The 27,941-nt window shown below is 36.5% G+C and overlaps 2 protein-coding genes across 4 annotated transcripts in view; one reads left to right on the top strand and one right to left on the bottom strand.

Annotated features, from left to right (window-relative positions):
• Nucleotides 1-6,307: 6,307 nt before the first annotated feature.
• DORIP1 (dopamine receptor interacting protein 1) lies at nt 6,308-15,928 on the top strand. 2 transcript variants are annotated; one of them, XM_019751708.3, is made up of 6 exons: nt 6,308-6,446; nt 9,065-9,589; nt 11,713-11,802; nt 12,072-12,159; nt 13,006-13,140; nt 13,967-14,105. In XM_019751708.3, the coding sequence occupies exons 2-5, from the start codon at nt 9,066-9,068 to the stop codon at nt 13,093-13,095; spliced, it is 792 nt and encodes a 263-aa protein (XP_019607267.2). In that variant the 5' UTR covers nt 6,308-6,446; nt 9,065; the 3' UTR covers nt 13,096-13,140; nt 13,967-14,105. The 2 variants fall into 2 exon arrangements, with proteins under 2 accessions (XP_019607267.2, XP_019607265.2); XM_019751706.3 differs by lacking the exon at nt 12,072-12,159 and having other exon boundaries at nt 13,967-15,928.
• Nucleotides 15,929-23,210: 7,282 nt separating this feature from the next.
• KLHL28 (kelch like family member 28) overlaps nt 23,211-27,941 on the bottom strand; it is a 31,051-nt gene continuing 26,320 nt past the window's right edge. The window contains exon 5 of one of the 2 annotated variants that reach the window (XM_019751715.3): nt 23,211-27,721. In XM_019751715.3, the coding sequence (XP_019607274.1) occupies nt 27,558-27,721 (164 nt within the window). In that variant the 3' untranslated portion in view covers nt 23,211-27,557. The remainder of the gene's footprint in view (nt 27,722-27,941) is intronic. The other variant, XM_074328186.1, reaches the window with a different exon arrangement.

Below are 27,941 nucleotides of genomic sequence, written 5' to 3'. Positions count from 1 at the left end.
AGTAGCATGGAAATTGCCAATACTGTCAACCAAAGAAGCAAGGGATATAGAAAAAGTGCCACTTTCAAATAGCACAATAGTAGAAGTGTTGACAACACATCACAATATCAGAGTGAGGAGGAGAATGAAATCGGAGTTTTTATTCCCCTGGGTCTCCCCTGGGTCACCAAGAGCTGGTTGTGTCTGTAAGATGGCCTCTTCAAACAGGCTCTCTGTCTCCAAGTTTAGATATCAACATCCCCCTCTCACTTTTTCAGGCACTCTCACCACCCAAGGGCATTTCATTAACCCTTGGGGTACACTCTGGACCTGTTTTGACATCTACTAACAAAGTTTATAGAGTCAAGCAAAAATTCAACTTTTGGAAAAGTGACAGTAAAAATAGTGTCCTACTAATAATGTGAGTCCTAAAGAATACTTATTAAAACTAACATATTGTTATCTGTACATTTAAGGAAAAACATTATTATTAAGTATTCGATATGAAAAATTTGAATGGACTGTAAACCCATTCTTGTTATTACAAGGAATTTCAACCTTAACACTTGTCAGGAAAACAGCAATTAGATTTTAAGAGTACAATTTTTAAAAATCAAATCATCTAAATTCTGATTAATAACAATAAAAGATGCTCTCGGAATTGAAGAAAATCAATGTGTTCTCTTCTAGTATTTGCCATCACCTGCTTCTGTGTACAAAGACTGGCTTAGGCTTTTGAGGTTCAGTCACAGAAAGATATGTGGAATTTGCCTTGTTCGCTGACACGCTTGCTCTTACTGACCTGAGCCACCACGAGAGAAGACACCATGCTAGAGAAGCCACAAACTGGTCACCAGAGCCAGCGGAGCCCAGCCTTCTTCTGTCAATGGTAACTCTCCAGAATCTGAGAAATACATTATTAATATGGCTTGATGAGGATTTTGTGTAGTCATCTCCAACATAAAACCTAGTGTTAACAAACCATGTGTAAAGTAAATATAATGTGAGTTAGGTGCCCCCTTGTGCCTTCCACTTGTTGCGTCAGGGGAATGCTCTGTCCGAGTGGCACCCAGACATTGACTCCCCTGTCAACAGGAGTAAACTCGGGGAGGCCGCGCCAGCCCTCCTGGTTGAACAACAGCTGACCAGCCGGCGGAACGCATGAATAGGATCACGTAGGTTGCCCTGTGGCCATAGTAACTTCATGCACATTGTGAAACTGCTGGAATCATGTCCCCCTGCCTTCTACCCTAGATAATTACCCTGAAACTTGTGATTCATTGTCCCCATGCTTGCTGATTGTAATCGCTGTGGCCTAGCATTCTTTCCTGACTGGTAATCTGTTGGAAAAAAACCTATATAATTAGTGTCCTGGGGGAGTCCTAGTCAGAACTCTGACAGGGACACTCGCCGGACACACCTGAAGCTAACTAACTAAGATGCTGTCTTGGTTCCCCAGGGCCTTGGAAACACTGTTTGGGTGGTGAGAGCTCACTGCTACTCTTTGTCTTACTTTGCTTTATTCTGTTTCTCTTACTTATTGCCTCACTTAATAGTGTTTTGCTGCCTCAATTCCGTCTCAGTGTGCATGGTGAATGCGTATTTGACACCCAAATTCTGTGGCCACTTAAAATGTAACCCTTTGCTGCTACACCGTGTTCATGATTACTCCCGGCAGGTGGCAGAGTTTAGAAAACTGTCTGACAGTATCTACTCAAGGTCAACATGTGCATACCCTAAACCCAGTAATTTCACTCTTACACATATTCTCAACATACATAAGTAGCAAAAGACACGTACTGGAACTTCAACAATAAACAGGACCAAAAAAAATGTACTACTTCCAAAACAATACTAAACAGTAATAAGAACAATCCATATGGAATAACATGAATGAATGTCACAATCAATGTTGAGAGAAAAAAGCTAAATACAAAAAGTACATATTGTATGATTCCATTTACATAAAGTACAAATACAGGGACTACTAATCTATGCTATTAGAAATCACGATAGTGATTAGCCTTGGGCAGCAGGTAATGATAGGAACGCAAGGCTGGGGGACGGATAATGTTCTGCTTCTAAATCAGGGAAGTGGTTAGATAAAGGTGGTAGTTTCAAAACATATTCTCAGATCCTTTGACACTCCTCCCATTAGAAGGTGAAGTCCACTTCCCCCCTTGAATGTGTGACTCAGCTCCAATACGCAGAATGCACTGGAACTGACACTACGTGACTTCCGATGCTACCGTAGGTTAGAAAAGTCACTAGGGCTTCTACCTGGCTCTCTGTCTTGGGATGCTCACCTTTGGTACTCAGCCACCATGCTATGAGAAAGTCAAGGAGTGATGTGAGGTATTCTGGTCACAGACACAGCTCAGGTCCCAGTCAACAGGTGGCATTAAAAGCCAAACATGTAAATGAGGGAGCTTTCAGATGATTCCAGCCCCTAGCCTTCAAATTTTTCCAGCTAAGCCCTGACTAACTTGCAAATTCATAAGCAAAAGTAATGTTGCTATTTCAAGCCACTCAGTCTAGGGGTGAATTGTTATTCAAGTATACACAACTGGAACACATCACAGGTGTGCTTATTTTGTGAAAATTTATCAAGATGCATGCATAATTATGACATATACACTTTTCCTTATATATTAGTTTGGTTTGAATGAAAGTTTGAAATAAAAATCCTATTGTAGGAACAAGCTCAAATTTCTCATCAAATTTTTAAATAGATTTTATTGAGAAGTTTCACGTAAATTTAGTATTTCATATCTCCTTAATACTTTGCCTTTTTCTTACAATTATATAATATAAAGAAAATGTAATAAATATTTGCACCACATGCCATGCAGATACCTCTTAATTTCCATCAGTTTATCCTCACACACTGCCCAATTCTGATCATTTATAATGTGTGGACGTAAAAAAATGTTGGGAAGCACTCTTATATCTTCCTAGCACCATTCCCTCTTCTTCTGGTAATAGGATCTCATTGTCCTTCGGGGAACTACCTCCCTGCTGACCAACCAAGGTAGCTCAGATGTGATTTTCAGCTTTTTATTTAATTCTATTATACCTCACATCCTTCCAACAAATTTTTTATTTTAAGTGAGCCATATCTGCTCTCTAGTCTTTGCAACCTAAGAACACTTACTGATATGAGAACATATCTCCAGTGTTAGCACACTGTGTGACATATAATTGATGATGAATAAATATTAAATAAAATGTTTATAAAGTGACATTGGACAACTGATTTTTGACAAAGGCAACACAGTGGAAAAAGAATGGCTTTCAACAAATATTGCTGGAACAACTGGATACCCCTGTGTAACAAATATGAACTTGGATCCATGCCTCAAACCACAAATAAAAATAAACTCAAAATGTGTCAGACCTCGTGCTCGCTTGCAGCACATATACTAAAATGTGTCAGACCTGAATATATACAGGCTTAAATGTAAAACTTCTAGGAGACAAGATAGGAAAAGGTCTTTGTGAGCTTAGAGTAGGCAAAGATTTCTTTAAAATGACACCAAAAGCACAATCCATAGAAAAATAGTTTGGATTTGATTAAAATTGAAAACTTCTGCTCTTCAAAATTTACTGTTAAGAGAGTGGGAAAAAAGCCCCATACTGGGAGAAAACCTTTACAAAGCATATATCTGATAAAGAGGTTGTTTGCAGATAAATATAAAGAACTCTAAAAACAAAACAAACACCCAATTTTTTTAATGGAACAAAAGTCTGAACAGACACTTCACCAAAAAAAGATATATAGACAGCAAATGAGCCCATAAAAAGATGCTGAAAATCGTAAGTCATTAGGAATATACAAATTAAAACCATAGCAAGATATGAATACACATGTTAGAATGGCTAAAACTAAAAATGACGGACCACACCAATTGCTGGTGAGGATGCAGAGGAAATGGAATTTGAATCCACTCCTGATGGGAATGTAAAATGGTATAACCACTCTGGAAAACAACTTAGCAGTTTTTTAAAAAGTTACACATACATCTACCATGTGATCCAATCATTCCAATTCTAGATTTTTACCCAAGAAATAAAGGAAATATATGTCCATATAAAGACTGGTACACAAGTTCATAGCAGCTTTATTGGTAAAAGCCCAAAATTAGATACAACCAAACATCCATCAACAGATAAGTAGATAAATAAATTGCAGTACACCCATATAATGGAACATATTCAGCAATATAAAGGAATGAATTATTGATACACAGAACAATGTGGATGAATATCACGATAATGATATTGAGTAAAAGAAATCAGACCCCTAAAAAAGAATACATACCATCAGATTCTATTTATATAAAACTTTAGAAAATGCAAATGAATCTATGATGACAGAAAGTAGATTGGTGGTTGCTTAGGTGTGGGAGGTGGGGAGGTCTGGGAGGAAAAAATTACAAAGGAACACGGGAAAACTTGAGGATGATGGATATAATCACTTGATTGTAGTGATGGTTTCAAGGGGGTATACGTATGTCAAAACTTATCAAATTATATAATTTAAATACACTCCATGTATTTATGACAATTATATCTTAATAAAGCTATCTCAAAAAACCCTGCAACACAGCTGACAGATTTTGAGGAAAGCAGAAAGGAAGCAGAATGAAAATCTCAGTAAAGGCCTAGTGAGGTTTGTGAGTTATCCAAATATGCAAGCAATGCATGCTTCCTCCACCTCGCCAAGTCTCAGCAGATTTTAATGAGCCATCTCCCTGCTATTCTCAAGCAATGGTCACAACCACACTATTTGGTCTGTTTTGGGTAAGAAAATGACCCAATCAGTATAAAATGAATTCCCCGTCTTGAGACAGGTTGTCAATTAAACAAATAATCCAATTTATAAACATTTTTAAAGGGCTTTCTACTTGCAGGATGGTTTTAATATTGAGAATGAACTTTTTTGCCTGTGAATTTCAACGCAGACACAGTAGTTATTTAATCTCTCAGAGCCTCAGTTTTCTCATCTGTGAAATGCCATAATAAGGAAAACCAGCAAACTAAAAAGAGCAGACTTTGACAGTTATTAGTCCTTGGGGGGCGGGGCAAAGCCATCTTTCCTCCCCCTCTGCTCTAAGAGACATCCATTTCTTCCCATCTCCACCAGCAGTAATTATCTTCAGTAAGTCAAACTTCTCTCTCAGCCTCCATCCCTGACTCCTTGAGAGAGGTGCATGAAGAAGGTCCCTGCTATAGCCCTGGCTGACCATCACACTAGTCAAAAAGGCGTCCAACCTCAGCCAGAACTGGGCTGTGAATAAGGACCACAATGACGTGCTGGGCTGGCGCTGAGCTCTACGAATTGTGTATTACGGAGACTGAGCTTCACTTTCCAGACAATCCTTATTTGTTGAATGGCTAGATGGGAGAAAATCTCAACAGCATCCCATTTCTATCTGCGGGAGGAGGTAGTTTCCCAGGGTGGCCTGTGTTCTCCGAGAGCAGAGCCATGCGGGATTTGACTCTTTAAAGGAGGAGACAAGAATTAGGGCCTACTGAACAGGACTCATGGTTGAACCACAGATTCTAGCATAGCAACTCTAACTTAAATTTCCTGTCCCTTAATGTGTGGGGTCTTATCATCTTCAAAACAAATATTTTTCATCTCTACAATGAGATAAAGCTATCTTATTTATTTAAATGGCATCAACTTCCATTACAAATTATAGCATTTTGGCCAATTATTACCTTCAACGCTATCATTTAACCCACTAATTCAAATTTTTCCTAAATATATATTTAAATCAAAAGCCTGAATAATTATAACTTATTGAAAACACAAAACTTTCTCTTCTGAGTTAAGAATTTGAGAATACAAGACCTAGAAGAAAATTAAAATCAAGAAAGATCCCAAAATGGTACAAACCGCAAATAGCCAAGCGCGATTGCCAACAAAGCTCCGCCTCCGTGCAAACCCTGCCCACTTCCGGCTGCTCCATCCACCCCCAACACTGTAACCCCGCCCCTCTCTGCGAGGTCCCGCCCCCCGCCCTTGATCCTGGTTCCCATTGGGCGAAGCTGAACGCTGTACACACACCAGACACACGCACGTTTGGCCAGGGCGTCTTCGCGCCTGCGCATCTGCACCGTCAGGCGGCTGGGAACTGGGGGTCTGGGGGGAGGGGGGAGGAGGTCAGGCCGAATCTTCCTCCGTAATAAGAACCTACGCGTCCCGCTGTCCTGGCTCCGTGGGTCCGGTCGGATCGGGCCTGGGCGCGGGAGCTGCTGTGGCTCCCGCCGCGGCGGCTGCGATGGAGGCCGTGCCGGAGCCCAGCACTCATGCCTGGAGCGGCCGAGACAGCCGGCGGTGCTAGTAGATGAGGCGGCGGGGGCGGCGGCGGCAGCGGCGGCGGCAGCACGGGCTCTCCATGAGCAAGCGGCGGCGGCGACGGGTGCGGCGGCACCGGCGGTTTTCGGTCCCCGGGGAGGTACGAGGAGTCGGCTTCCTTGTGGACGGAGACTGTCGGGTGTGGAAACGCCTTCCACGGCCCGGCCCTCCCGCTCATTCCCCGCAGTCCCAGGCGCTCTGCGGGGCCACTGCACGGACGCAGACAGGGCGCCCAGACGCCTCACCTGGGGGACTCGCCCGCGGTGCGGGGCCAGCTCTCTGCGCCAGGCCTTCCCGGGAGCAGCGGGCCTGGGGCAGGGTGGGCGTGGTCGGAACACGGGGTGCCGCGGAGGGTGCCCACCGCGCTCAGCGGGTCCCTGCAGCGAAGCCCCGTGCTGCTTCGAGCGGGAGCGCATGGCTGTTTTTCAGATTATTTCGGAGCGCTGATTCTAGAGGGGACCTTTAGGACTCCCCAGCTTTTAAGGGGTCCGGCATTCAGTGCCTTGGGCAAAGGGTCTGGTCCTCATGGCCAGTGTGGAGTACCCTTGGAAATGACCGCAAAAAAAAAAAAAAAAGTGTTTTGCCAAGGGAATAAGAGGTCGGGGGAGTTGAGCAGGTTTATTCAAACTGGAAGGCCTGTTGAGGCAGGAGAAGAAAGACAGCAGAATACCTTCTCCAGGGCTTCTAATACAGTGCCTAACGAACAGTATTCTAAGGTGCGGTGAAATCTCGAAACAATTTTAAGTAAAGCTTTTTAACAGCCATTTCTCCATGTTAGTCATTTTTATTGTAATTTACTTTGGGAGAAATCACCATGTTAAGGCCGAAATTAGGTAAAGTGCCCTCTAATTCTTTCAATCCTCTCTACCCTCTTTTTTTTTCAAAACAAGGCCAGTTTCATTTATATATATATATATATATATATATATATATATATATATATATATATATATATATATATATATATACACACACACACACACATATGTATGTATATAATGCATGTATAGTATATATAGTATACATATATACAGTATTATACAATTGTGTAATTCTCTTAGAATATAACTATTTCTTTACAGAGTTATAGTTACTCTTCATTTGGTCATGTCCAAAAAATAATTTGGAAAAAAACAACACAGATTTACGATTCCTTTCCAATGCAATATTTAGGAATCTGAGCTAAAGCTCTTTATTTTATGACCTTGCTACAAAGTTCTTTAAAATTAAACAAATAAATCATGAAGAAAGTTATTTTCACTTTTTAAGTATCTGAGTGTCTTATGGTTTTTCAAATCTGCTTCGGAAATGAGTCAGTTCTTATTAAGAAAAAACTGAGTTTGTGTTTTCCTAGGTTCCAAATTTGCCACGCCCTCTTATTCCTGATTGGTTGACTAAGCTAACCTGTTACTGACTATATATAAACATCTACACTTCAGACTAAATACAGTGTTGAATATTTTAGAGTATACAGTATCTTTTTCCAAGCCAAAAATTCTGTGTGTATGTTTAATATATTGTAGAACTGAATTTTAAGTCTGCTAGTATTGCAAAATCGGTTTGAACTAAATTTCTCACACAAATAAAACACACAGGTCTGCAGTATTGAGTGTTGGATTAATGTTGTGCTTGAGTGGGTGTGGCACTTGAAAAGAGGGTCAAAATAAGACACTGACCTCAGTCGCTCACTGTTCTTTTCCTATTCCTCAGATGCTTCCCTATGTTCATAAAAATATACTTTTCCATATAAGTAATATATTGGGAAACCCTGTGATGTGTTTCGTTTAGACATTTTTTGTCCCAAGTAAAGTAAAGCAAGTTTTTAATTCAGTTTCATTAAAACAGCATTCTTTAATTTTTAAAATTTTTCTTTACATAACATACATATGGCATAAACATGTTTATTAGAATATTGTCGTTTACGTTAAAAACAAAATACTTAGCTATCCTCAAGGTTTCGGGGAGGACTGGTGCCAATTTAAATACGGAGGACACCTCAGTTCATTCCCAAGACATGCAGAGAAGGGAATCGGGATACTTAGCAAGTTCTGAATCAGATCTTCACAGCATGGTCTCTAGTTCAAATTATAGGATATCTAGCATGGTCCTAAATTGCAAGTAAAAATCCCAAACTTCATAGAAATGATTTTTGTATTATGTGTACTAATATTTAGTTAAGTTCTCTTCATTTGTCTTTCAGAGTTAATTGGCCGCTGTTCTGTAGCCCAAATAAGGATTCCATTACAGTCTCAGTTTCATGAGTAAAACTACACTTACAACAAGAAAATCAAGCACAGCTTGTATTTTGGAGAGTGGAAGAGGTTTACATTAGGAATATACCCAACCAAACTTAGATTGTATTTTTAAATAGCTTTACTTTCATTTAGGATTTTTTATTATAGGGGTTTCCTATATCACAGATAAAATCTACAGTATAATTATATAAAGGCCTATCAAATGGCCATTCTGTACCTCAAAAAAAAATGTTGTATTCACCAACCTAATAGCTTCTTAAGTGGTCTTTTCAAAGACCGTGTATATTGCCCCCAAAATGCCACATATGTTGAACTGTTTTAAAATTTTTTTGTTACATTGGGAGGTCATCTAACCAAATTTAATTTAAATCTTTAGATAGCTTTATTTTCATTTAAACATATCATGCATTTAACATAGGGAGTCACAAATCTACGTGTTCTATTTTTAACTTTTAAAATGCAGGATGAAGACACTGTTTGAAGAGATCAAAGCATCAATTAAAAATAACTATAACCAAGATCGCTCATTTTGGAGGCCTGTTCTTCCTTGGGGAGGTGTTTTTACTATCAAAGCTGGCCGCAAAGCAGTATCCTGTACACCACTCTATGTCGAAATAAGACTGAAAAATACCTGCACCATAGATGGATTCTTGATGTTACTATATGTCATTCTTAATGAAAATGAAAATTTTCCCAGGGAACTCTCTCTTCATTTAGGCAGAGAATTTGTAGACTGCTTTCTTTATTTAATGGACACCTACAGTTTTACAACTGTGAAGCTGCTTTGGATTTGGGACAAGATGGAAAAACAGCAATATAAATCTGAAGTTCATAAAGCTTCATTAATAATTGATTTGTTTGGGAATGAACATGATAATTTTACAAAAAATCTTGAAAATCTCATGTCTACCATACAAGAGAGTTACTGCTCCAACTGGCGATGCCCAACTCGAGTGCAAGAAGATCAGCAGCGCACAATTAATATAAAGTAAGTTGTCTAAAGTCTGTTTTGTCACTTTTAGCTGAAATAGTATTTTTTAATGAAGTATAGACCCTGTGTAATTATTTATACATAAAGCAACTACACAAATGCAAGACACTAGTTGGTCCCATGACAAAAACATCCAGACATCTTAAGAGTTTACTTCAGTCCAACCACAATGCCGTACACTGAAACTAAGATGATACTGAATGTCAACTGTCATTGAATAAAAAAATTAAGGAAACAAAAAATTTGCAAAACCAACTGATAACTATTTCCGTTTAAAATAATGAATTATTCAGTGTGCAAAATATTTTGCTCTTGCTTTGAACTTACTAATGTGACTATAGATAATTCGTGTCACAAATTTAACTTCTTAACACTTAAGGGGCCGGTGGCTCAAGTGGTTGGCGCTCAGTGCTCCTAACGCCGAAGGCTGCCGGTTCATTTCCCACATGGGCCAGTGGGCTCTCAACCACAAGGTTGCCGGTTCGATTCCTCAACTCCTGCAAGGGATGGTGGGCTGCACCCCCTGCAACTAAGATTGAACATGGCACCTTGAGCTGAGCTGCCGCTGAGCTCCGGATGGCTCAGTTGTTTGAAACACGGGCTCTCAACCACATGAGGTTGCTGGTTCGACTCCCACAAGGGATGGTGGGCTTCGCCCCCTGCAACTAACAATGGCAACTGGACCTGGAGCTGAGCTGCGCCCTCCACAACTAAGATTGAAAGGACAACAATTTGACTTTGAAAAAACCCTGGAAGTACACACTGTTCCCCAATAAAGTCCTGTTCCCCTTCCCCAATAAAATCTTAAAAAAAAAAAAAGAACACTTAATACTGTATCTAATATATGTTTCCAATATATTGGAGTAGGCTAGTTCTACATGAACAAGAAGATTGAAAGTACTTTTTCATTATGGCCAGGGCACAATTATAGACAGAAACCCCAAACTTGGAATCTTAATACCTGAAGAGCATGTGGATGTGACAAGCATTTTCACTGACTAGGCAAAGTGCTGGTTGCCTGCTATGTATTTTTGCCTTTCAGAGGGGACAGACCTCCAAGGTGGTAAATGACAGAGAGGAAAGCCAAATTTGGCAAGCTTTAGTAGAGCGTTGGGAAATATTAAAGCACCCCAGGGGCACGAGCTGGAAAAGGGATAATTACTAGTGGGGAAAAAAAAAAAAACAGGACAAAAAGACCCAAACACATTGTTGGAAAGTGTATTTGGCCCTATGGTCCAGAAAAAAACCTAATAAGATTGTTCTCTTTGGGGGCTGTACATCACATACCCTAACTTACTAAATTCACATTTCTTTATACCATATTTAGTTTAATATAATATCATACTACTTATGGAAAGCTGAAGATATTTTATCTTTTTTAGAGTCTAGCAATTAATGTCTCTTTTTGTGGAATACATTTTGTCCATTTTCCTGCATTGCTGACATGAGGATGTCGATTTTGAAATTTCCATCAGGGGAAAAAGTGCTATTACTCTAAATCATCATGGATTCAAAAGTATTTCAGAAATTTGTCTTGTTTTTTTACTAGTATTTTAATTTATATATGTTTTGAAACTATAATGTAATATTAATAACCATATATTAATACTAATATTTATGCTGCCTTAATATTTTTATCATACTCTATAAAATTTTAAAGCTTTTGCCTATTTTTTTAATCCTATATTTAAAACAACCTTTGAAGTACACAGAAAAATTTTTTAAACAAATCAGGTAGCTGAGGCCAACAATGGCTTCCACTTGCATTTTGTCCGGTAACTAATTGGCTGCTATCCTTATTCTGCGTCCTACTTTCTTCCCCCTAAACCATTGAAGAATCCCCTCCATTGAATCCTCTGGAAAAAATTTTAAAGTAAAAACAACTGCATATTTCAGGATCAGTTTACAGAAAGATTTAATGTTTCTTGGAAAGCTTCACGCGTTAACGTTTATTAAGTTCAACTGGTTTCCATACTATCTACAGGAAATACAAACATGGTAACAGAGGTTATACTTTGATTTGCTAATAATGAATTGACCTGTAAATTTTGTTATCCTAGTAATGTATTTACCTGTAAAATGTTGAAACAGTTCTAACATGCATTTTGCAATTGTTGTAGTCCTCCCCAAGAAATTCCACATGGGAACTTAATACGACTGGCTGTGGATGAGTTATTCTGTTCCAAGATTGAACTGTGTGAAGAGCATGGGTGAGTATATGATAGGCATTTAAAATGAAAGTATTTCTGTGTTGTTTCTAAAGAAACCTGGACTGATCAGCTCTTTGATGCTAATTCTTTATGAAATAGCAACTAGTAATTATATAGGAAGCCTAATGTTTTTGGAATCTTAACACCTTCTAGTTTCCTATGCTATCTTACTCTGTGTTGTCATTATCAAATCAAATAGAATATAATATTACAGTTAATTGATGAATAAAAAGCAAATGCCTTTTCTTTTTTTCCCCACTGCTGAGTAGGTACAATAAAACCTTGGTTAACCATAACCCAGCTAATCGGGACCCTCATTTAACTGGATATTTTCAGCACTCTCCATTTAGGAGAAAGGTAAATTAAAACCAAAACAACTTAACATAACAACTTAACATAGTAAAGGGAAAAAAAAAAAAAAGGGAAATCCAAAGGGGCGGAAAGAATATATTCATCCCAGTCTCTTACTTTCTGTATCTATAGTATTGTACAATGAGAATTAATATTTAGAAGGATGATCTTACAGCTAATCAGTCACAGAAGAAGGAAATAATAAAATATGTTCAGTTAATTGTACTTAGGTTCCAAAAGTGAACTAATGTATTTTAGCAACGAATACTGAAACAAAATGATTTTCTGGTTAACTTAGTTTAGTCAATAATGTTTGTTAACCAAAATACTGTACCCTGAGCATTCCGGTTAATCAAGATTTTACTGTATAATTGTATTTGTTGTATTCTGATCCATATGCTTAATATCTAGTACTAATAAGAAAACAGAATTTGCTTCATCCTAATGGCAAAGGAAGCAATTAGGGAATTTTATCCAGTCTAAAGAGGCCTGTAAGAATCATATTATTCCTCTCCCTGCCACTACTTCCCTTTGAAACCGTCTTAGAGAAAGAAGAATGTATCTACAAGTAAAAGCTTACATATCAGTTCAGAAGACGGTTACATGCTTTTTAAGCTTAGATAAAATAGCTTTTCCTGGAATTTTAAAAGTATCATTTCTTGTATATAGAATCTCACAGCTTGTAAACTTCTGGTAATAGATATATAAAGTATTAATATAGCCACACCATTACTCTTACATAAAATAGATAATTATGCTATTATGAAATGAAGTAATAAAGACAGCCCAGAAGTGATAAAAGGCAGTTTTTGTTCCAAGTGTAATAAAGTTAATGCCTTTTTTCAATTTTAGGTGTGGTGGCTTAAGAGAATTTTCCCAACGAGTTTTCTGCCACGGGGCACCCCCTTTTGTTGTCTTAAATATGCAGCATTGGAAATCTGAAGATCTAGCATATGTACCCTATAACTTGGATTTATCTGATCACAAGTAGGTGTTTATTTGCTTTAAAAAACTAGTAAAACATAAATTTATTTTATACTTTTCTGCTATTCTATTATGACTTTGACCAGCCCTTATAGAAATACTGTTGAAAAGATCATAGCTATCTCTAAATGTACGTATCCTGAATAAGATCAGAATCTACTACAGGGAGTCAGTCGCTGGCAGTGTACGTAGTGGTTAGGTGTTTGGACTATGGAATAGACAGAATTGTGTTCCAACCCAGCCCCACCCTTTACAAGCTATGTGACCGTGGGTCAGTTTACACATCAGTTTTCTTATCTATAAAACAGAGAGCATAGTATCTATCTGCTGCCATTATTGTGAGGATTTAATGAGATGGCACATGTAAAGTGTTTAAGATAGTACTTGATACATAGTTAACAGTACCTACTGGCTATTATTTGTATTTCAAGTCCAAATAGTGTATAGTATGAGGTCGTCATTTAAAAAGAAAATGTTACTGTCATTATTGTAGATAATGCATACAAGTTAGGACATACAGGTTTCTTTCTTCAACTTTTTGCCTTTGAATGTGCTTTGGTTTGTATTTTCTCTTATTTAACAGAACCATACAGGTTATGAGTTAAGACATATGTTTTTAATTCTTAAATTACATAAGTTTAAAAAATTCTTAAACGTTTTACTCCAAATTACCTATTATAGTACATGAGTTTTACAGATGGGTGTCTTTTTTAAGGAATAGAATGCAAACAATCTCATATTTTTATTCCTTAGTTAAGAATTTAAGGAATGTTTTATCTTAAGAACAAGTATTGTAACTTTCTGCTATACTTTGTCATTGAACTTACAGGTATTTGTTGGAAGGTGCCACATTATTTAACAAAGAGGAACATCATTATTCTGCAGCTTTCCAGATTGATGGACATTGGATGCACTATGATGGCCTCAGAAATGTGAATTTAATTTTGTTAAATAAACCCCCAGAGTTTCTCCTCTTGTCATCATTAGTTTATATTCGAGCAACAGAGAAATAAATATAGACTGATGCTAAATGAAATTGTTTTCCCTCCTGCCCATGCTCTGCAAGATGAAGGGTTTTGTGTGTACTTGGTATCCAAGGAAATAGTTCAACTATACTAGTTTCAGAGATGTATTTTCCAGTGTGTAGCCCCAGGTAAATGTTTTATATAGAAAATCTATGCAAAAACATTGACATTTCCTTTTTCTATATCCTGGGTTATTTTTATACAAGCATATTTTATGTTGAAATGAAATATATCGTATAGCCTTTGTATTTTTTATTTATATGTACCTCAAAGATTTTTTACAATTCTGCCCTTGAATGCAAGAAAATACTTTGTCAGTTGAATTCTGAGTTTCTTTTTTTTTTTAATGGATATCCAAATTAAACCTTGGTACAAGTCAATGTTTCAGTTTATATAAATTGAACAGTTCAAAATGTATCTGACTGTATTTCTTTGCCCTACCTCGCTGTAACCCAAAGTGCACTGTTGGATCTAGTATGTATTTGAATGTACAAGTTTATAGATGGCTTAGTCTATTTTACTTGTTTTGCCTAATTTCCCTGAAGCAATTTTAAAAAATTTTTGGTGAGAATGTTTTTCTGGGCTTGAATTATTTCTTTATAATGGCAGATTCTTTTAACCACTTGCTGAAGAATTATTAACTACCAGCAGATTTTAAGTGTTAGAACTAAGTTCCTAAACTTAATTAAAGTTATTATTACAAATAAGTTGTATAACTAATCTAACCATTTATGTCATAATTAAATGTAATGGAAATTTTCCAATAAAAAAATTATTTTGCAGGTAAGACACCTATAAAAAAAATTAGGCAACTGGATGTTTACTAATGTTGGATTTACAATAGAAATGTACTTTAAACATATACTTAGGAGGAAATGGGTACCTGAGAATATTTCTTTTCTTAGTAAGTCATATTGGCACAGAGAAACATAAACTTAAATTTTGGGAGTAACATCTCCTGGTTCCTTTGTAAGTAGTAAATTGGCAGCATGAGGTTTTGATTTGCAATAGAAATCACTAGAATTTTATAGTTATCAGAATAATGTTTCTTTTCAAAGATCCTAAGATCTCTCTTCTTTTTGTAATTTAAAGGAAAAAATTAAGTACTATTCTCAAGGGAAATACTTTTTGTATCACCATTTTTTTAGTGTTTACATTTCAACAGACAATCCACCTTAGGTTTTCGGTTGAAATTGAACTCAGTACATTTGGAGGTTTCTACATGACACCACAGTTTACTGCCATACACCAAATTTCTAAGGTTTAACTCAATAAATTAAGTCTTATACGTTCGCTTGGTGCCATATTGAGACAACTTACTGAAGAATGGATAAATATAAGTGAAACGTTGCTGAGAACGCCTCATTTTGAGCAAACACTATGAAAATTCCTTTTTTATATATGATTTTAAAATAGTGATTTATTTTACAAAAAAATCCCATATCCCCAGGATTTGTTTAAATAGTTTCCCACATGTATTTAAATAGGATTTGATTTACAGTGAACTTTTTCTGGGGACACCTTATCGCATGAATCAAGGTATAAAAAAAACAAATACTAGCATATACATAAATGGTATCATTAACAAAATTATTCCTAATGCATATTTATTTTTTTTAGAAATAGTACTTTATTTGAAATACTAGTTTATCACAAAACAATGACTTACCTACCTCACAGGGTTGTTGTGAGGATTTAAATGTTAAAATCTTGACTACCTTGAACATGCTAATAAAAAAACGTTTTTTCTACCTCTTTCATGTACAGGCAAGTCTCCCATAGTCTCTTTTACTAATGAACTTTTCAGATCTTTGTTCTAATTATTCAGGCAGTAGCTCCTATCAGTAATGGATTGAATGTGTAATGGAATTCAAGTATGCCTCTGGACCCCAGATGGTTGGAGTTTAAAGATAATAGGTAGTGTATTGTTATGCTGGTGGTTGGTTGGTTAGAAAGAAGAAATTATTCCTTGCAGATCAAATAGGGGTGAAAAAAAATGAACTAAACTAGATTATCTGCAGAATGTGAAGGGGAAGATATGGAAAATTCATTACAACCATTAGAGAAATTGGGAGGGGGTGACAAAAAATGAGGGAATAATCAATATATTTCTCATAAAAATGCCACAAACTATAACTATACATACCAATGGGAGAGCAAAAATGATTTTAAAACCTTGGTCTCAGAAAGGGATAAAGAATAAATGTAGCATATTTAAGGAGGAATTTCCAACTTGCCTATCTTCAGCAAAAGAAACCTTTTCCCTCCCAACTTAGCAAATAATCTTACTTAGATTTATCCTTCAAAGTGGCTTTTTATTATTTATCATTAGAGTTGATTTAATATCTGAGGCCTCACTGGCTCTAATCCAATCAAAGAGGAAGAGAAACAAAAGATAACGAGGTATGCATTGCACGCTTCCTAGGGTAAATTCCATATTCGATTTCACTTTTAGAGTATGAGCAAACACCTAAGCTATATAAGCCGATAACTACTAGGATACAAAGAGCTGTATGTGTTGAGCAAATCAACAGTTTGGTTTTATAATTAAGTGATTTAATGACAATTATTTGAAAATAATTGTAATGTACAATAAGCACAAGGGGTAACCAGTTTATGTAAAAATGACTACAGTAACTACTACTAAACTACAGCCAGAGCAAACATTCATATTCTCATCTTCTGTTAATGCTCTAACATTCAAAATCAGCATCAAATTATTCCTGCATTAAAAGCTAAAATCACAAAGCTTCTGAAACTCAACAACCTGATGCCTTACTTCTACTAACGGGTTCCAACCTATCCAGCTGCCCCAAGGTTCACTATCTGGTCACCTGGACAGGCTCTAACTTCAAATTTAATTTGATTCCAGGGAAAATAACCTTTTATTCTATCTCTGGAAAATTGAGGAAGAAGTTAGTAGGGAATCTCTGCAGACAGATAATTTTTTATATGCTGATAACTATGTGAGGATGTATATCAGATTATTTCTCCTCAATGAGCAATCAGTTCTATAGTCCATCCATTTTCTCAGTGAGGTCTAATGCAAGGTATCAAGAAGAATATCTCTTGAAAATGAAAAAGTGAGCTGCTCTGACAAGACCCTCAAAAAGAATGTCGAATGGAACAAGAATTTAGGGAGCAAATTAGCTGTGCAGACAAGTTAGCCATAGTCGAATTAGAAATCTGCTGTTCGTAGCTTCATTTTCATTACTTGTTATCCCTTTGAATTTTGTAGTCTCATTTTTAATATGATTATAAAAATAACATGTAAATCAGTTAAAAAAAAAAAATCAGCAATTCCAAAAAAAGTAAAGAAGAAAATAGTCATGATTTCTCCACACAGTGATAATCATTGATTCATACTGGTGAAGCCTGTTTGAAAAATCCAGCATGACCAGTACTGCAGAGAACCAAGAATCAAGGAGTTAGGGCTTTGAGGAAACAAGGGTATGAGTATGCCTCTGGGAGCTGCCATAGAGGTGATAGAAATAATCAATCAGCATGAGCAAACTTGGAGAGGAAAGTGAGACTGAAGAAAACTTCTGTGGCCACCTGTTCAGACATTTCCTTATACTTGGATACTTACTTGCCTTCAGAAGCTTTCATCTTAAACCTTCAAGAACTCATTATTTTATTTTATGAAGGATGCCATTTCTTTACATTCCTCTACCTACATCTCAAAACTAGTATTCCAGGTGCCAGAACTGGGAAGCAATACGTACCCTGTGGTATAAATTGAGCCCAAAATGATACAATGAAATATATTTTGTAGATTTCGTTTCTCTATTAACCCAATAGAGGAGTGTAACAAAGATTAAAATACACTGAGCATGATAGCTTGCTTTAAGGTAAAGTAGAAAAAAGTTATCTTAGGGAGTCTGTGAAAAGGATGGAAGTAGACACAAATAGCTCTGCACATTAAACATGAGAATTTTAGGGTAGAAGGAAAGGTGAGGAAGAGAGAAGATAGTGGGAAACAGGAAAGCTGACCTGTACTCAAGCCAAGAAGCAACCAGGTTAAGGCTTGGAGGAAATGGTTGGCTAGAGAAATCTTTGTCCAAGCAAGCTAAACTTGATTGGGCGGCTACAAGCCAGAACAAATTAATATCAGATATGCCGTGTTTCCCCGAAAATAAGACCTAGCCGGACCATCAGCTCTAATGTGCCTTTTGGAGCAAAAATTAATACGAGACCGGGTGTTACATAATGTAAGACCGGGGAAACACCGTACTTTCTCCGCAGCATTCACTTCTTACGTACTTACTAGTTACTATTTGCTTGTTGAATACATGTCTAGACAGGGGAAAGATACATCAATCAATGATGACTTTACAGAGGGAAGTACTATGGCAGGGTAAGCACCTGAGGCTTTGAGAGTCAGAGGAGGGGTGGCTCAGCAGACAGCTGCTGTGAGGTCTTGAAAATAGGCCTTTCACAGTTGCAGCCTAGCGTTCCTGGAGGTGGTTTGTGGAGGAAAGATTGTTCTGTTTGTGATCTGAAGGGCAATTGTAAGGTCCTGTTATCTCTACCTTTACCCCCAAAGCCTAACCACCTCTAATTTCCATTACCATAAATCCTAAAACTAAAGATAATTTTCAGACACAATCACATTTAAAAAGATATTTGTTGTAGCTAAAGTAATTCACAAGGATTAATACTTTCAAATATTTTCTACTTTTGATAAGAGGTAAGAGACTTGAGAGGACAGTGAGAGGGCCGTTGGGACAGCTCCTTCTTAAATACTGTACTTGGTGAATGAGGTAGCCCTTGAGGAGGGCCGGGACTGTGGATTCCCAACTCTTGCAGTCTTCTTCATGAACAGTAGGTGGCAGAGCTCCTAAGTATGGAATGTAAAAGAACTGCAAAGAAAGAACTTGCCGGCCTAAAAACTGTTAACCTATAGACAATGGTTTAGTGGTTACCAGAGGGTAAGAGGGGAGAGAGGTGGTAGATGAAGGTAAACGGGGTCAAATATAATTATATTGATGGAAGGAGTACTGACTCTGGGTGGAGAACACACAATGTGATATATAGATGATGTATTACAGAATCGTACACCTGAAACCTATGTAACATTACTAACCATTGTCATCCCAATAAACTTTAATTGAAAAAAAGTAAAAATAAACAAAATAATCATAATAGTATATTTTATTTAACCCAAGATATCTGAAATATTATTTCAACATGCGATAAATAAAAATATTAATCAGCAAAAATTTTTAAAAAGTACTAACCTAACTTCACAATTTCAGTGAGGCCAAGTTCAGTTTTCCTTCTGTTCTGACACTATACACACTCATTGCGTAGGGTTAACATTCAGTGGTGACATCTTTGGTGAGGTTAGCTATGCTCTCTGCCAACATCCCAGTTCAAATGATATTTGTAAATTAACTCGGGTTTCTTCATCTGCTTCCCTAACCCTCATGGTTTCTCTATGCTTTCTTTCTTCTCTTGAAAAGGGTTAGGAATTCCTGTCCCTAGAGAGCTTATGGAAATGCCAGAAGACCTGATTCAGGATGGACATTTTTTCACTCAGGAAAAAAGATAAAAGGAATTGCAGGCTTTCCGGGTGAATCGTGATATGTGATCACGCCACTACTGGATTATCTGTTATCATCAGTCCTAGATGACTGAATTTTATGCTACCAAGGAGAGGCAAGGGTATGGCAATTAAACACCTGGATTCTAAAACCAGATTGCCTGAGTTCAAATTTGGACTCTGTCACTGATTGTGTGGCTTTGGGCCTATTACCTAACCTCTCTGTTCCCGTTTCCAACTACAAAATGGAGATAATTACAGAATATATGTAATGAGGTTGTGGTGAGGATCAAATGAATTATTACGTATAACACTTACAGTGTGGTACGTGGTAATAAGCACCATTCAAGTGTTAGCTACCATTATTGTAGATACCTCTTTAAGAAGTGAAATTAGTAGGTGAGCAGAGCTGCTGTCGAAAATGAACTAAATGCTGTGTGGGTATTTCAAGTTTGCGGGCTGAAAACCATTGCTGGCATTTCTGTGGCAATTAAGCTCAGAACAAATTATATTAAAACAGTACAAAAAAAATGTTAAATTCATGAATTAGTTTGAAATGCAAAAACAAAGTGAAAGTGAAAGTTAGAGAAAAGTGAATAGCTCAAATTTCCATAGATACTAAATAATAATGAAATATCCCGTCTTGTTCCTGCTCAAAATCGATTATCCACCAGATATTGTCCAGAATCATTTATTCAAAATCTTTTAAAATCTGGCTCTAAAACTTTTTGACACATGAAGTCCTCTTTAGTGGGAACCACCTACTTTAGTAGATTCTAGGACCACTGCTCTTTAAACTCCTTACTCTCCTCAGGGCACACACAAAAATATCCTTCCCAAGCCTTTCTTCGTGATCACAATGACAAAAGTGACTGGTCCAGCCTTGTTCAGATCCTGCCTTGCTCGATAAAGGATTTAAATAAAGCAGCTTTCAAGTAAACTGAAAATTAGAAATTTTTCATTTCTTTATATTTCAATGTTAGACATAATTTGGGCCAAAAAACAAACAAACAAAACCCCTGAGGTCAAGTGTTATCTTTTAACAAGCCCCTGAGTAGGCAAGCTAATAAAAACAGCCTACAAGGTTTTCTTCTTGCCTGTCTTTGATGGGAATGCCTCTTAAGAGAGTTGGACAATGTTACAGGACTATGTCCCCCTAACATTCATATATTGAAATCCTACCCGCCTCCTTGTGAGGGGATTAGGTGAGGCCTTTGGGAGAAAATTAGGATGAGATAAAGCCATGAAGATGGAGGCCTCATGAATGAGATTAGTGTTCTTACAAGAGTCAGGAGAGCTCTTCCCCTCTCTACTCTCTGCCCTGTGAGAATACAATAAGAAGTTAGCAGTCTATAACCGTGAGGAGAGTCTCACCAAAACCGCCAATGGTGGCACCTGGACTTGTTACTTCCTATCCTCCAGAACTGTGAGAAATAAATTTCTGTTGTTTATAAACCACCAAATCTATGGTATTTTGCTATAGCAGACTGAATTGACTAAAACAGGCAAGACCTAGCAAAATTACGTATCATCTACCCTTCGACCCAGCAGTTCCTGCTTTAAGTCTATGCCAAAACACAAAATGACAAATGCACAAGGCTATTCATTACAGCATTATTTGTAAATAAAAGTACTGCTGTCCATCAGCAGTAAACTTAGAAGTCCTATAGTATATCCAGACAGTAATGTACTATATGTAACTGCAAAAAAGAATAAGAATTATCTCCATAATTTGATATGGAATAATCTCCCGAATATATTAAGTGAAAAAAAGTTGAAAAAAGTATTTTTATAGTATGCTAATCATAAGGAAATGGGGAAGGGGGCGTACTTGTTTTCAAAATGAAACAATGGAATCAACGTGTTATAAATATGATTACCTACAGGGGAATAAAAATAAACAGAGTGGAGATGGAAATGCAGACAAAACTTCTGTGAATGCATCTCCTCATATAGTTTCAACCCCATATAGCTGGGGTCAATATTTTATATAATTTAAAAATAAAATATATCCCTAGAAATTAAAACATAAATGGAAATAACCTAAGTGTTACAGTAATGCATAATTATGCTTTAACCAAATAAAAATATTAATTTGACTGTAAAACCAGTGTTTTGTTTATCCTTCTGAAATATATTCTAAGCACAAAAAAGAATCACAAAGGGGGCCAGCCCAGTGGCTCAGGCAGTTAGAGCTCCATGCTCCTAACTCCGAAGGCTGCCGGTTCGATTCCCACATGAGCCAGTGGGCTCTCAACCACTAGGTTGCCAGTTCAATTCCTCGAGTCCCGCAAGGGATGGTGGGCTGCACCCCCTGCAGCTAGCAACAGGACCTGGAGCTGAGCTGCGCCCTCCACAAACTAAGACTGAAAGGACAACTTGAAGCTGACCGGCACCCTCCACAACTGAGATTGAAAGTGTTAGGTCAGCTATGGGCATGGTCAAAGCGGCCAGGAGCCAAGTCATACCCCTCCTCACATGATGGAAACTGGGGCCCCTGGCGTTTCCCTGAAGGGGCAGCAGACCTTTGGTGCGATACACAACTCTGGATACAGCTGCTCGCACCCGATCTGCGCTGGGGGACTGCTCATCTGCCACCTCACTCAGCCAACCCCCACCCCAAAAATCGCATATATGCCTCCCTCACTCTGCCCTGGGCACGACTTCACCGGCCCTGTCTGCAGACCGGTGGAACCTCGCCCGGAAGCGCAGAATAAAGTACTCACCTTTCTCAACCCACCTGACTCTTAGCTTCATTAGCTCGCAGCAAGCCTTACAGAAAGGACAACTTGACTTGGAAAAAAGTCCTGGGAGTACACACTGTTCCGCAATAAAGTCCTGTTCCCCTTCCCCAATAAAATATTTTTTAAAAAAATCACAAAGTAATCTGAACTGCATTCATTGTTCTTATTTATAGTTATCGTGAAACTATTAGAAATATGTTCTAAGATAAATCAAATAGGTAATGATGTTAACGTTGATAGAAACCAAGATTTTCAGACTAAGAAAAAACATTAAAATCCAAGAATTTGAGTAAAAGCCCCTTTTTAGAAGTTTATGGACTGTCCAAATAAATGAGACATTTCCAATCCTTGCATGGACAGGTTATCTGAATGTACTCAGCCCGGTAGATAGTTTACACCTTCTTAAAGATGGCGCCTGGGGCACAATCCCATTTACATCTTCCTTTAGGGGGACTGCTGATTTCCTGCTGCTGGCCATAAAGGTAACAGAATCTTCTGGAATGTTTCCTTGTCTGCCTCAGGTAAACCTTTCTTCCAAGGCTGGTTAGAAAATCTAAAGGGATAGAAAGCTGGGACTGCATTGAACTTAAAACAGAACTCTTCTGTGCCTGCTTTGTTAAAGAATGTTTCTTCAGTAAGTGCCTGAACCTGTGGCTATCCCACACCCACCGCAACTTTTGTGGCCGTTAACTAGAAGAACGTAAGAGTTGAGCATAACAAAGTTAGCCTGGATCAGTTCAAAAAATTGACACATGAAAGTCATGTTTTTCAAATTTATTCTAAACGTTTCACATTAAATGAAATTTAACCATAGTCATTACAGAGCATTACCACAATAGTGCACACAAATAACTTCAAAAATAAAAGACAAAAGAATACAACCTTCAACAAGTTAAATGCCACTTATGTAAACAAAAATAAAATGAAATCCTGATGCTAAAAAGATACATATTCAGAGGTAAAATACATATACAAAAACATTTAAACATTAACATAATCCACAACTAGATCACATTCTTTGTAAGAGAGTACATATGTTATTAGTACTCTACATCTACAATATTTCAGAATCCTGTTAAAATCAAAACCATCTCTGGTTTATGGTACAGCACAATTCATAAGGCAAAAATATAGGCATTATCATCCAGTTCTTTAATTTCACTTGTATTTTAAGGCAAACTTGGAACTTTTTGCTTGGTATTTTAAAATAAATGGGACTTACACATGATAACTTGACAAAATTAACAATAAATTATCTCTAGTTAAATATGTGTAATATAAAAGACATATGGATAACAATTTTTCTCTCTGCAGAGATGTAAACTGGATTTTTGTTTAACTCCATATTCATACCAGTAAGAAAACTTGTAAACCTACAGTACTTAAAACTTACTGTATCCTTCACTCTTCTCAAATATGTTTCAACACTGACTCAATATACTGTGAGTGAAAATCCAATATATATCCAGCCATAAAATAACTATCTAATTAAATAATGTCTAATTTAAAGTGCTGTTTTACAAAGGAAAAAAGTTAAAAGATAGAACTGGATGTTAACTGACATGTGACATCTTAGAATTTCTTAACTTTCTGACTACAGAGGTTATAGAGGTTCTCACAAGTTTATTGAACTTTAAACAGTATATTTATTGTAGAATCTTATTTTCCTGAAAATGAGCACTTAGGTGACAATACCAGAAATCCAACACCAAAACTGAAAACATAGCATTGTATGTACATATATTTCCTTCAATGTCAGCCAGAGCCTTGATAATATAGTTAAGTACTTTTTTAAAGTTTCTATAACTTTGTTTTTCTACTAGAAAATATATTATCCAATTCCAGGAAATTGGGAATTCTATAAATATTAAGTTTTCTATAATTCTTTTTCATATCAATAAAACACTGGACACTAAAGGACACAAATGTTTATACATAAACTGGGTCTCTAATTACATCTTATGATGTTGGAGATAAGGAATTAGATTCACACTTTATCATAATAGTTATTTGGGTACAGAATTCCTTCACTATATTTGGTTCTTTGAGTAAGAAGACTGCATCTTTTTTAGATTTCTAGCCCCTATAGCACAGTATCTCATACACATAGTTGACCCGCCATATTTGTCAAACTATCAAAATAATTTTTCAAAACCTAATGAATGCCATTTTCCTATCACTTGATACCACTTCCTATAATTTAATATTCATTCATATTGAAACAGTATTAGCAGTAACCTATGGAACTTACATAAATATCCTTTGGGCTACATTAAAAATCACTTAAATTCTATTACTATATTCAACAAATATTAAACAGCCAAACATTAAGTCTTCATTAAATCATTATAGAAGGTGATTATCTTCCAAGTAATTAGACAATTACTATTTCCACAGTCACTTTATTCAAAAATATTTCTGGGCAATCTTAAATAGCTGTCTCTTCCTTGCTTGATGAAATAAAATTATTTCTAGTATCTTTAACCCTGGGAATTTATAATCAAATATCTTTATCCTTCCTTTTCAACGTAAGAAACATGTGGCTTTAAATTCACAATTTGTCTGTAAATTGTCACAAATCTGTACAAGAAGGCCCTATCGTAAAGTTATCAGTTGTCAGGTCAAATTAATGCCTCTTGTTATGAACAGTACAATAGGATTAGCAAACCTGAAATAGTTCTAAATTTGGTTTTTCTCTTCCTTTCACAGGTTTTTGTAATTTGTTCTCTGGTATACGGCTCCTACTATTGCCCCAAATGTTTTATATTTATTCTTCTTCAACATGAAATTCAGGTTTTTCCAAAACAATATAGGTATATGTCTTTGATCTAATTTAGCAAATGATTATTTTATACTAATTTGATAGTGGGGATGATACATTGAATAAAACATTGTTAAAATAAAATGTATAGTATAGATATGTTTACAATTAAAATAATTTTCTAGTCTTTCAAACTCCCTTCTGGGGAGAAAGGATTAAAAATAGAGTAATAAGATGTACTTAACGATTTCATTGATATAAATAGAAAGAAAATTGAGTCGGGGATTTAAAATTAAGTATGTGATAGAATCTATTTTAAATTGCTTTTCTTTAAATAAAGTCTAGGCCAATCACAATAGTGCACCTTGTTTCTATTCAATAGATTTATTCAAATCAATTAAAAAGTTATTGCTATATATCATTATTTAAACAAAGCAATACAGAAAATACTCAGCCTGTCAATTTTATTAGTAGTTCCTGTTGAGTTCTTAATTAGAAGAAACTAAAAATCACTTGCAAGGTTTTATAATCTGTGCAAATATTCATAAAGCATGATAGCATTTATGATTAAAGATGATTTTTACATAGTTTTGTAGTATATATTTAAATCTACAACTAGCAGTGTATGGAAGAACAAGGAAAACCGCAAATTGCCTGGCTATAAATAGTTTTCAAGAAATAACATATATGCTAACAAACGAACTTACGTTGTATAATTACAAATGGCTTCTTAACAATAGTTTAGAACATTATGGCACTTAAGAATGCAGTATGAATTTTTCATAGGAAACAAAATATACACTGGTTTTGCAGAGACTATAAAGAGATGGGGGTGGGTAAAAAAAAAAAAAAAAAAAAAAAAGGCCATGATAAAGGAAATGACTACAGTACCAAAAATAAAAGTACCAATATCCTAATAAAATGCAAGGTAATGTGTTCAAGACTAATAGACATTTCTTAAACATGCTAAAACAAAATGAGTCAACCACCTCTTTTAAATAAGCTGACACTTGGCTATAGCAAATGATTTGCTTTAAAAGATATTTCTTTAGTCAAAGTAGAACCAAATGTAGAACCATTACTAAAGTAAACATTGAGTTCCAGTTTTACTCAGTAACTTTAAAATATTCAGTTACCTAAGAAGTGTACAAAGTAATGCATAACTAATTGCCTAGTGCTTTATGTTTAATGCATACGTTTCCGTTTCTGTTTTTAAGAAGGACATGTAATATCTAGCACAAGAAGATAAAGAATGTGTCTCTCTAAATCACTATTCAGGAACCATGAAAAGCATAACAGGCATTTAGGTAATTTTTGGATGTTAACATTAGTATAATTACTAATGTTTTTAATAAGCACAAATGAATCAAGCCAATAAAAATGAAAATACTATCAAAACATGTCATGCATATCTCACACTGAACATCCAAAAGAACATCGTTTATAGCCTTGTAATAGCTCCTACAGTTAGCACCATTTTTATGTGTGAACGCTTTGAAAAAGCAATGGTCTTAAAAACCTGAAATTATTACAAGGATATATGAAAAAAATCAATATGCACTAAGGGTGATTCTAAACATCTGTCACATATTTACATCAACACTGGGAAGTGTCCTGTACTACTATAAAAATATTAAACTGATATGCTTAACTCTTTCTAGCCATGCTTAGCATAGCTTAGATGGAAAAGTAAATTAATTCATCCAGCATTAACCTGCCCATATAAAAAAGGCAGAAACAGTAAGTATCTGACTTCTTCTTTAAATAGGCCCCCAAATATCATGAGAGTAAAAGCATTTTTTGCAAACTTATTACATCCCCAGCCCTTAAGCCTTTTAGCAGAAAGAATATCCAGGTGACTCACAATGGTATATAATTTATACCCCTTAAAAGTACCAAAAAAAGCAGCCCTTTATTTAGAATGTGAAGCCTATGAATTCACACCCAACGGACAGTATCAGCACTGTGTCCAGTCATTCAATACACTCGAACATCTAAGCATCACTCACCTAAAACCTGGTGTGTATCAAGGAAAGAGAGAACTAAAATAATAAAAGGCAGGAAAGTTTTCTCCACATGTACACTTATGAACACAAAACTATTTCAGAATCAGGGGGCAAAAGTGCACAATTCAATTGGCAAGATCTTTCCCTTTTTTTTTTATTATTGATTCACTGTGTAATCAAGAACAGCCAAAGCTACTTGTCAAAGTACCCAACAAAACCCTTGAGTCTTCAGACCACTTCAAGTTAAAAAGAAAGCAATGCAGTTTTGGGGTTTTGGGAAATTGGGCATCCTTTCATGCGGCACAGGTTCATCACTTCAGTTTCCACGAGCCCACACTGTCAAAGTGCAGTTAATCCAAAATTGCAGCGACAGTATATCATGCCAGCTGAATCTAGCCACGTATCTGAGATAGGGTCATATTTCTGCACGGTGTTCAGATAGGAAGACCCTGAGTGACCACCAACTACATAAAGGTAGTTGTCAATGACTGCAGCACCAACTCCTGGGAAAGGGGGATACAAACGGGAAAAAACACAGTAACCAGTTAGCAGACTTCTCACTAAAAATGTTCTCTTAAAGTACATGTCAACAATCTATTATTAATTGGACAAGCAATACTACTACTAAGGCAGTCTGTCTACTTCCATGTGCTTTCTTCTCAATTTCTATTTACAATTTTCAAGAAATCATTCGTTTTTATCAGGTTTTCAAATACAAGTATC

This window comes from Rhinolophus sinicus, chromosome 3 (genome assembly GCF_057876585.1).
Source record: "Rhinolophus sinicus isolate RSI-liver-muscle chromosome 3, RSI-T2T, whole genome shotgun sequence".
NCBI lineage: Eukaryota > Metazoa > Chordata > Mammalia > Chiroptera > Rhinolophidae > Rhinolophus > Rhinolophus sinicus.
This window is presented reverse-complemented; position numbering and strand designations above follow the sequence as displayed.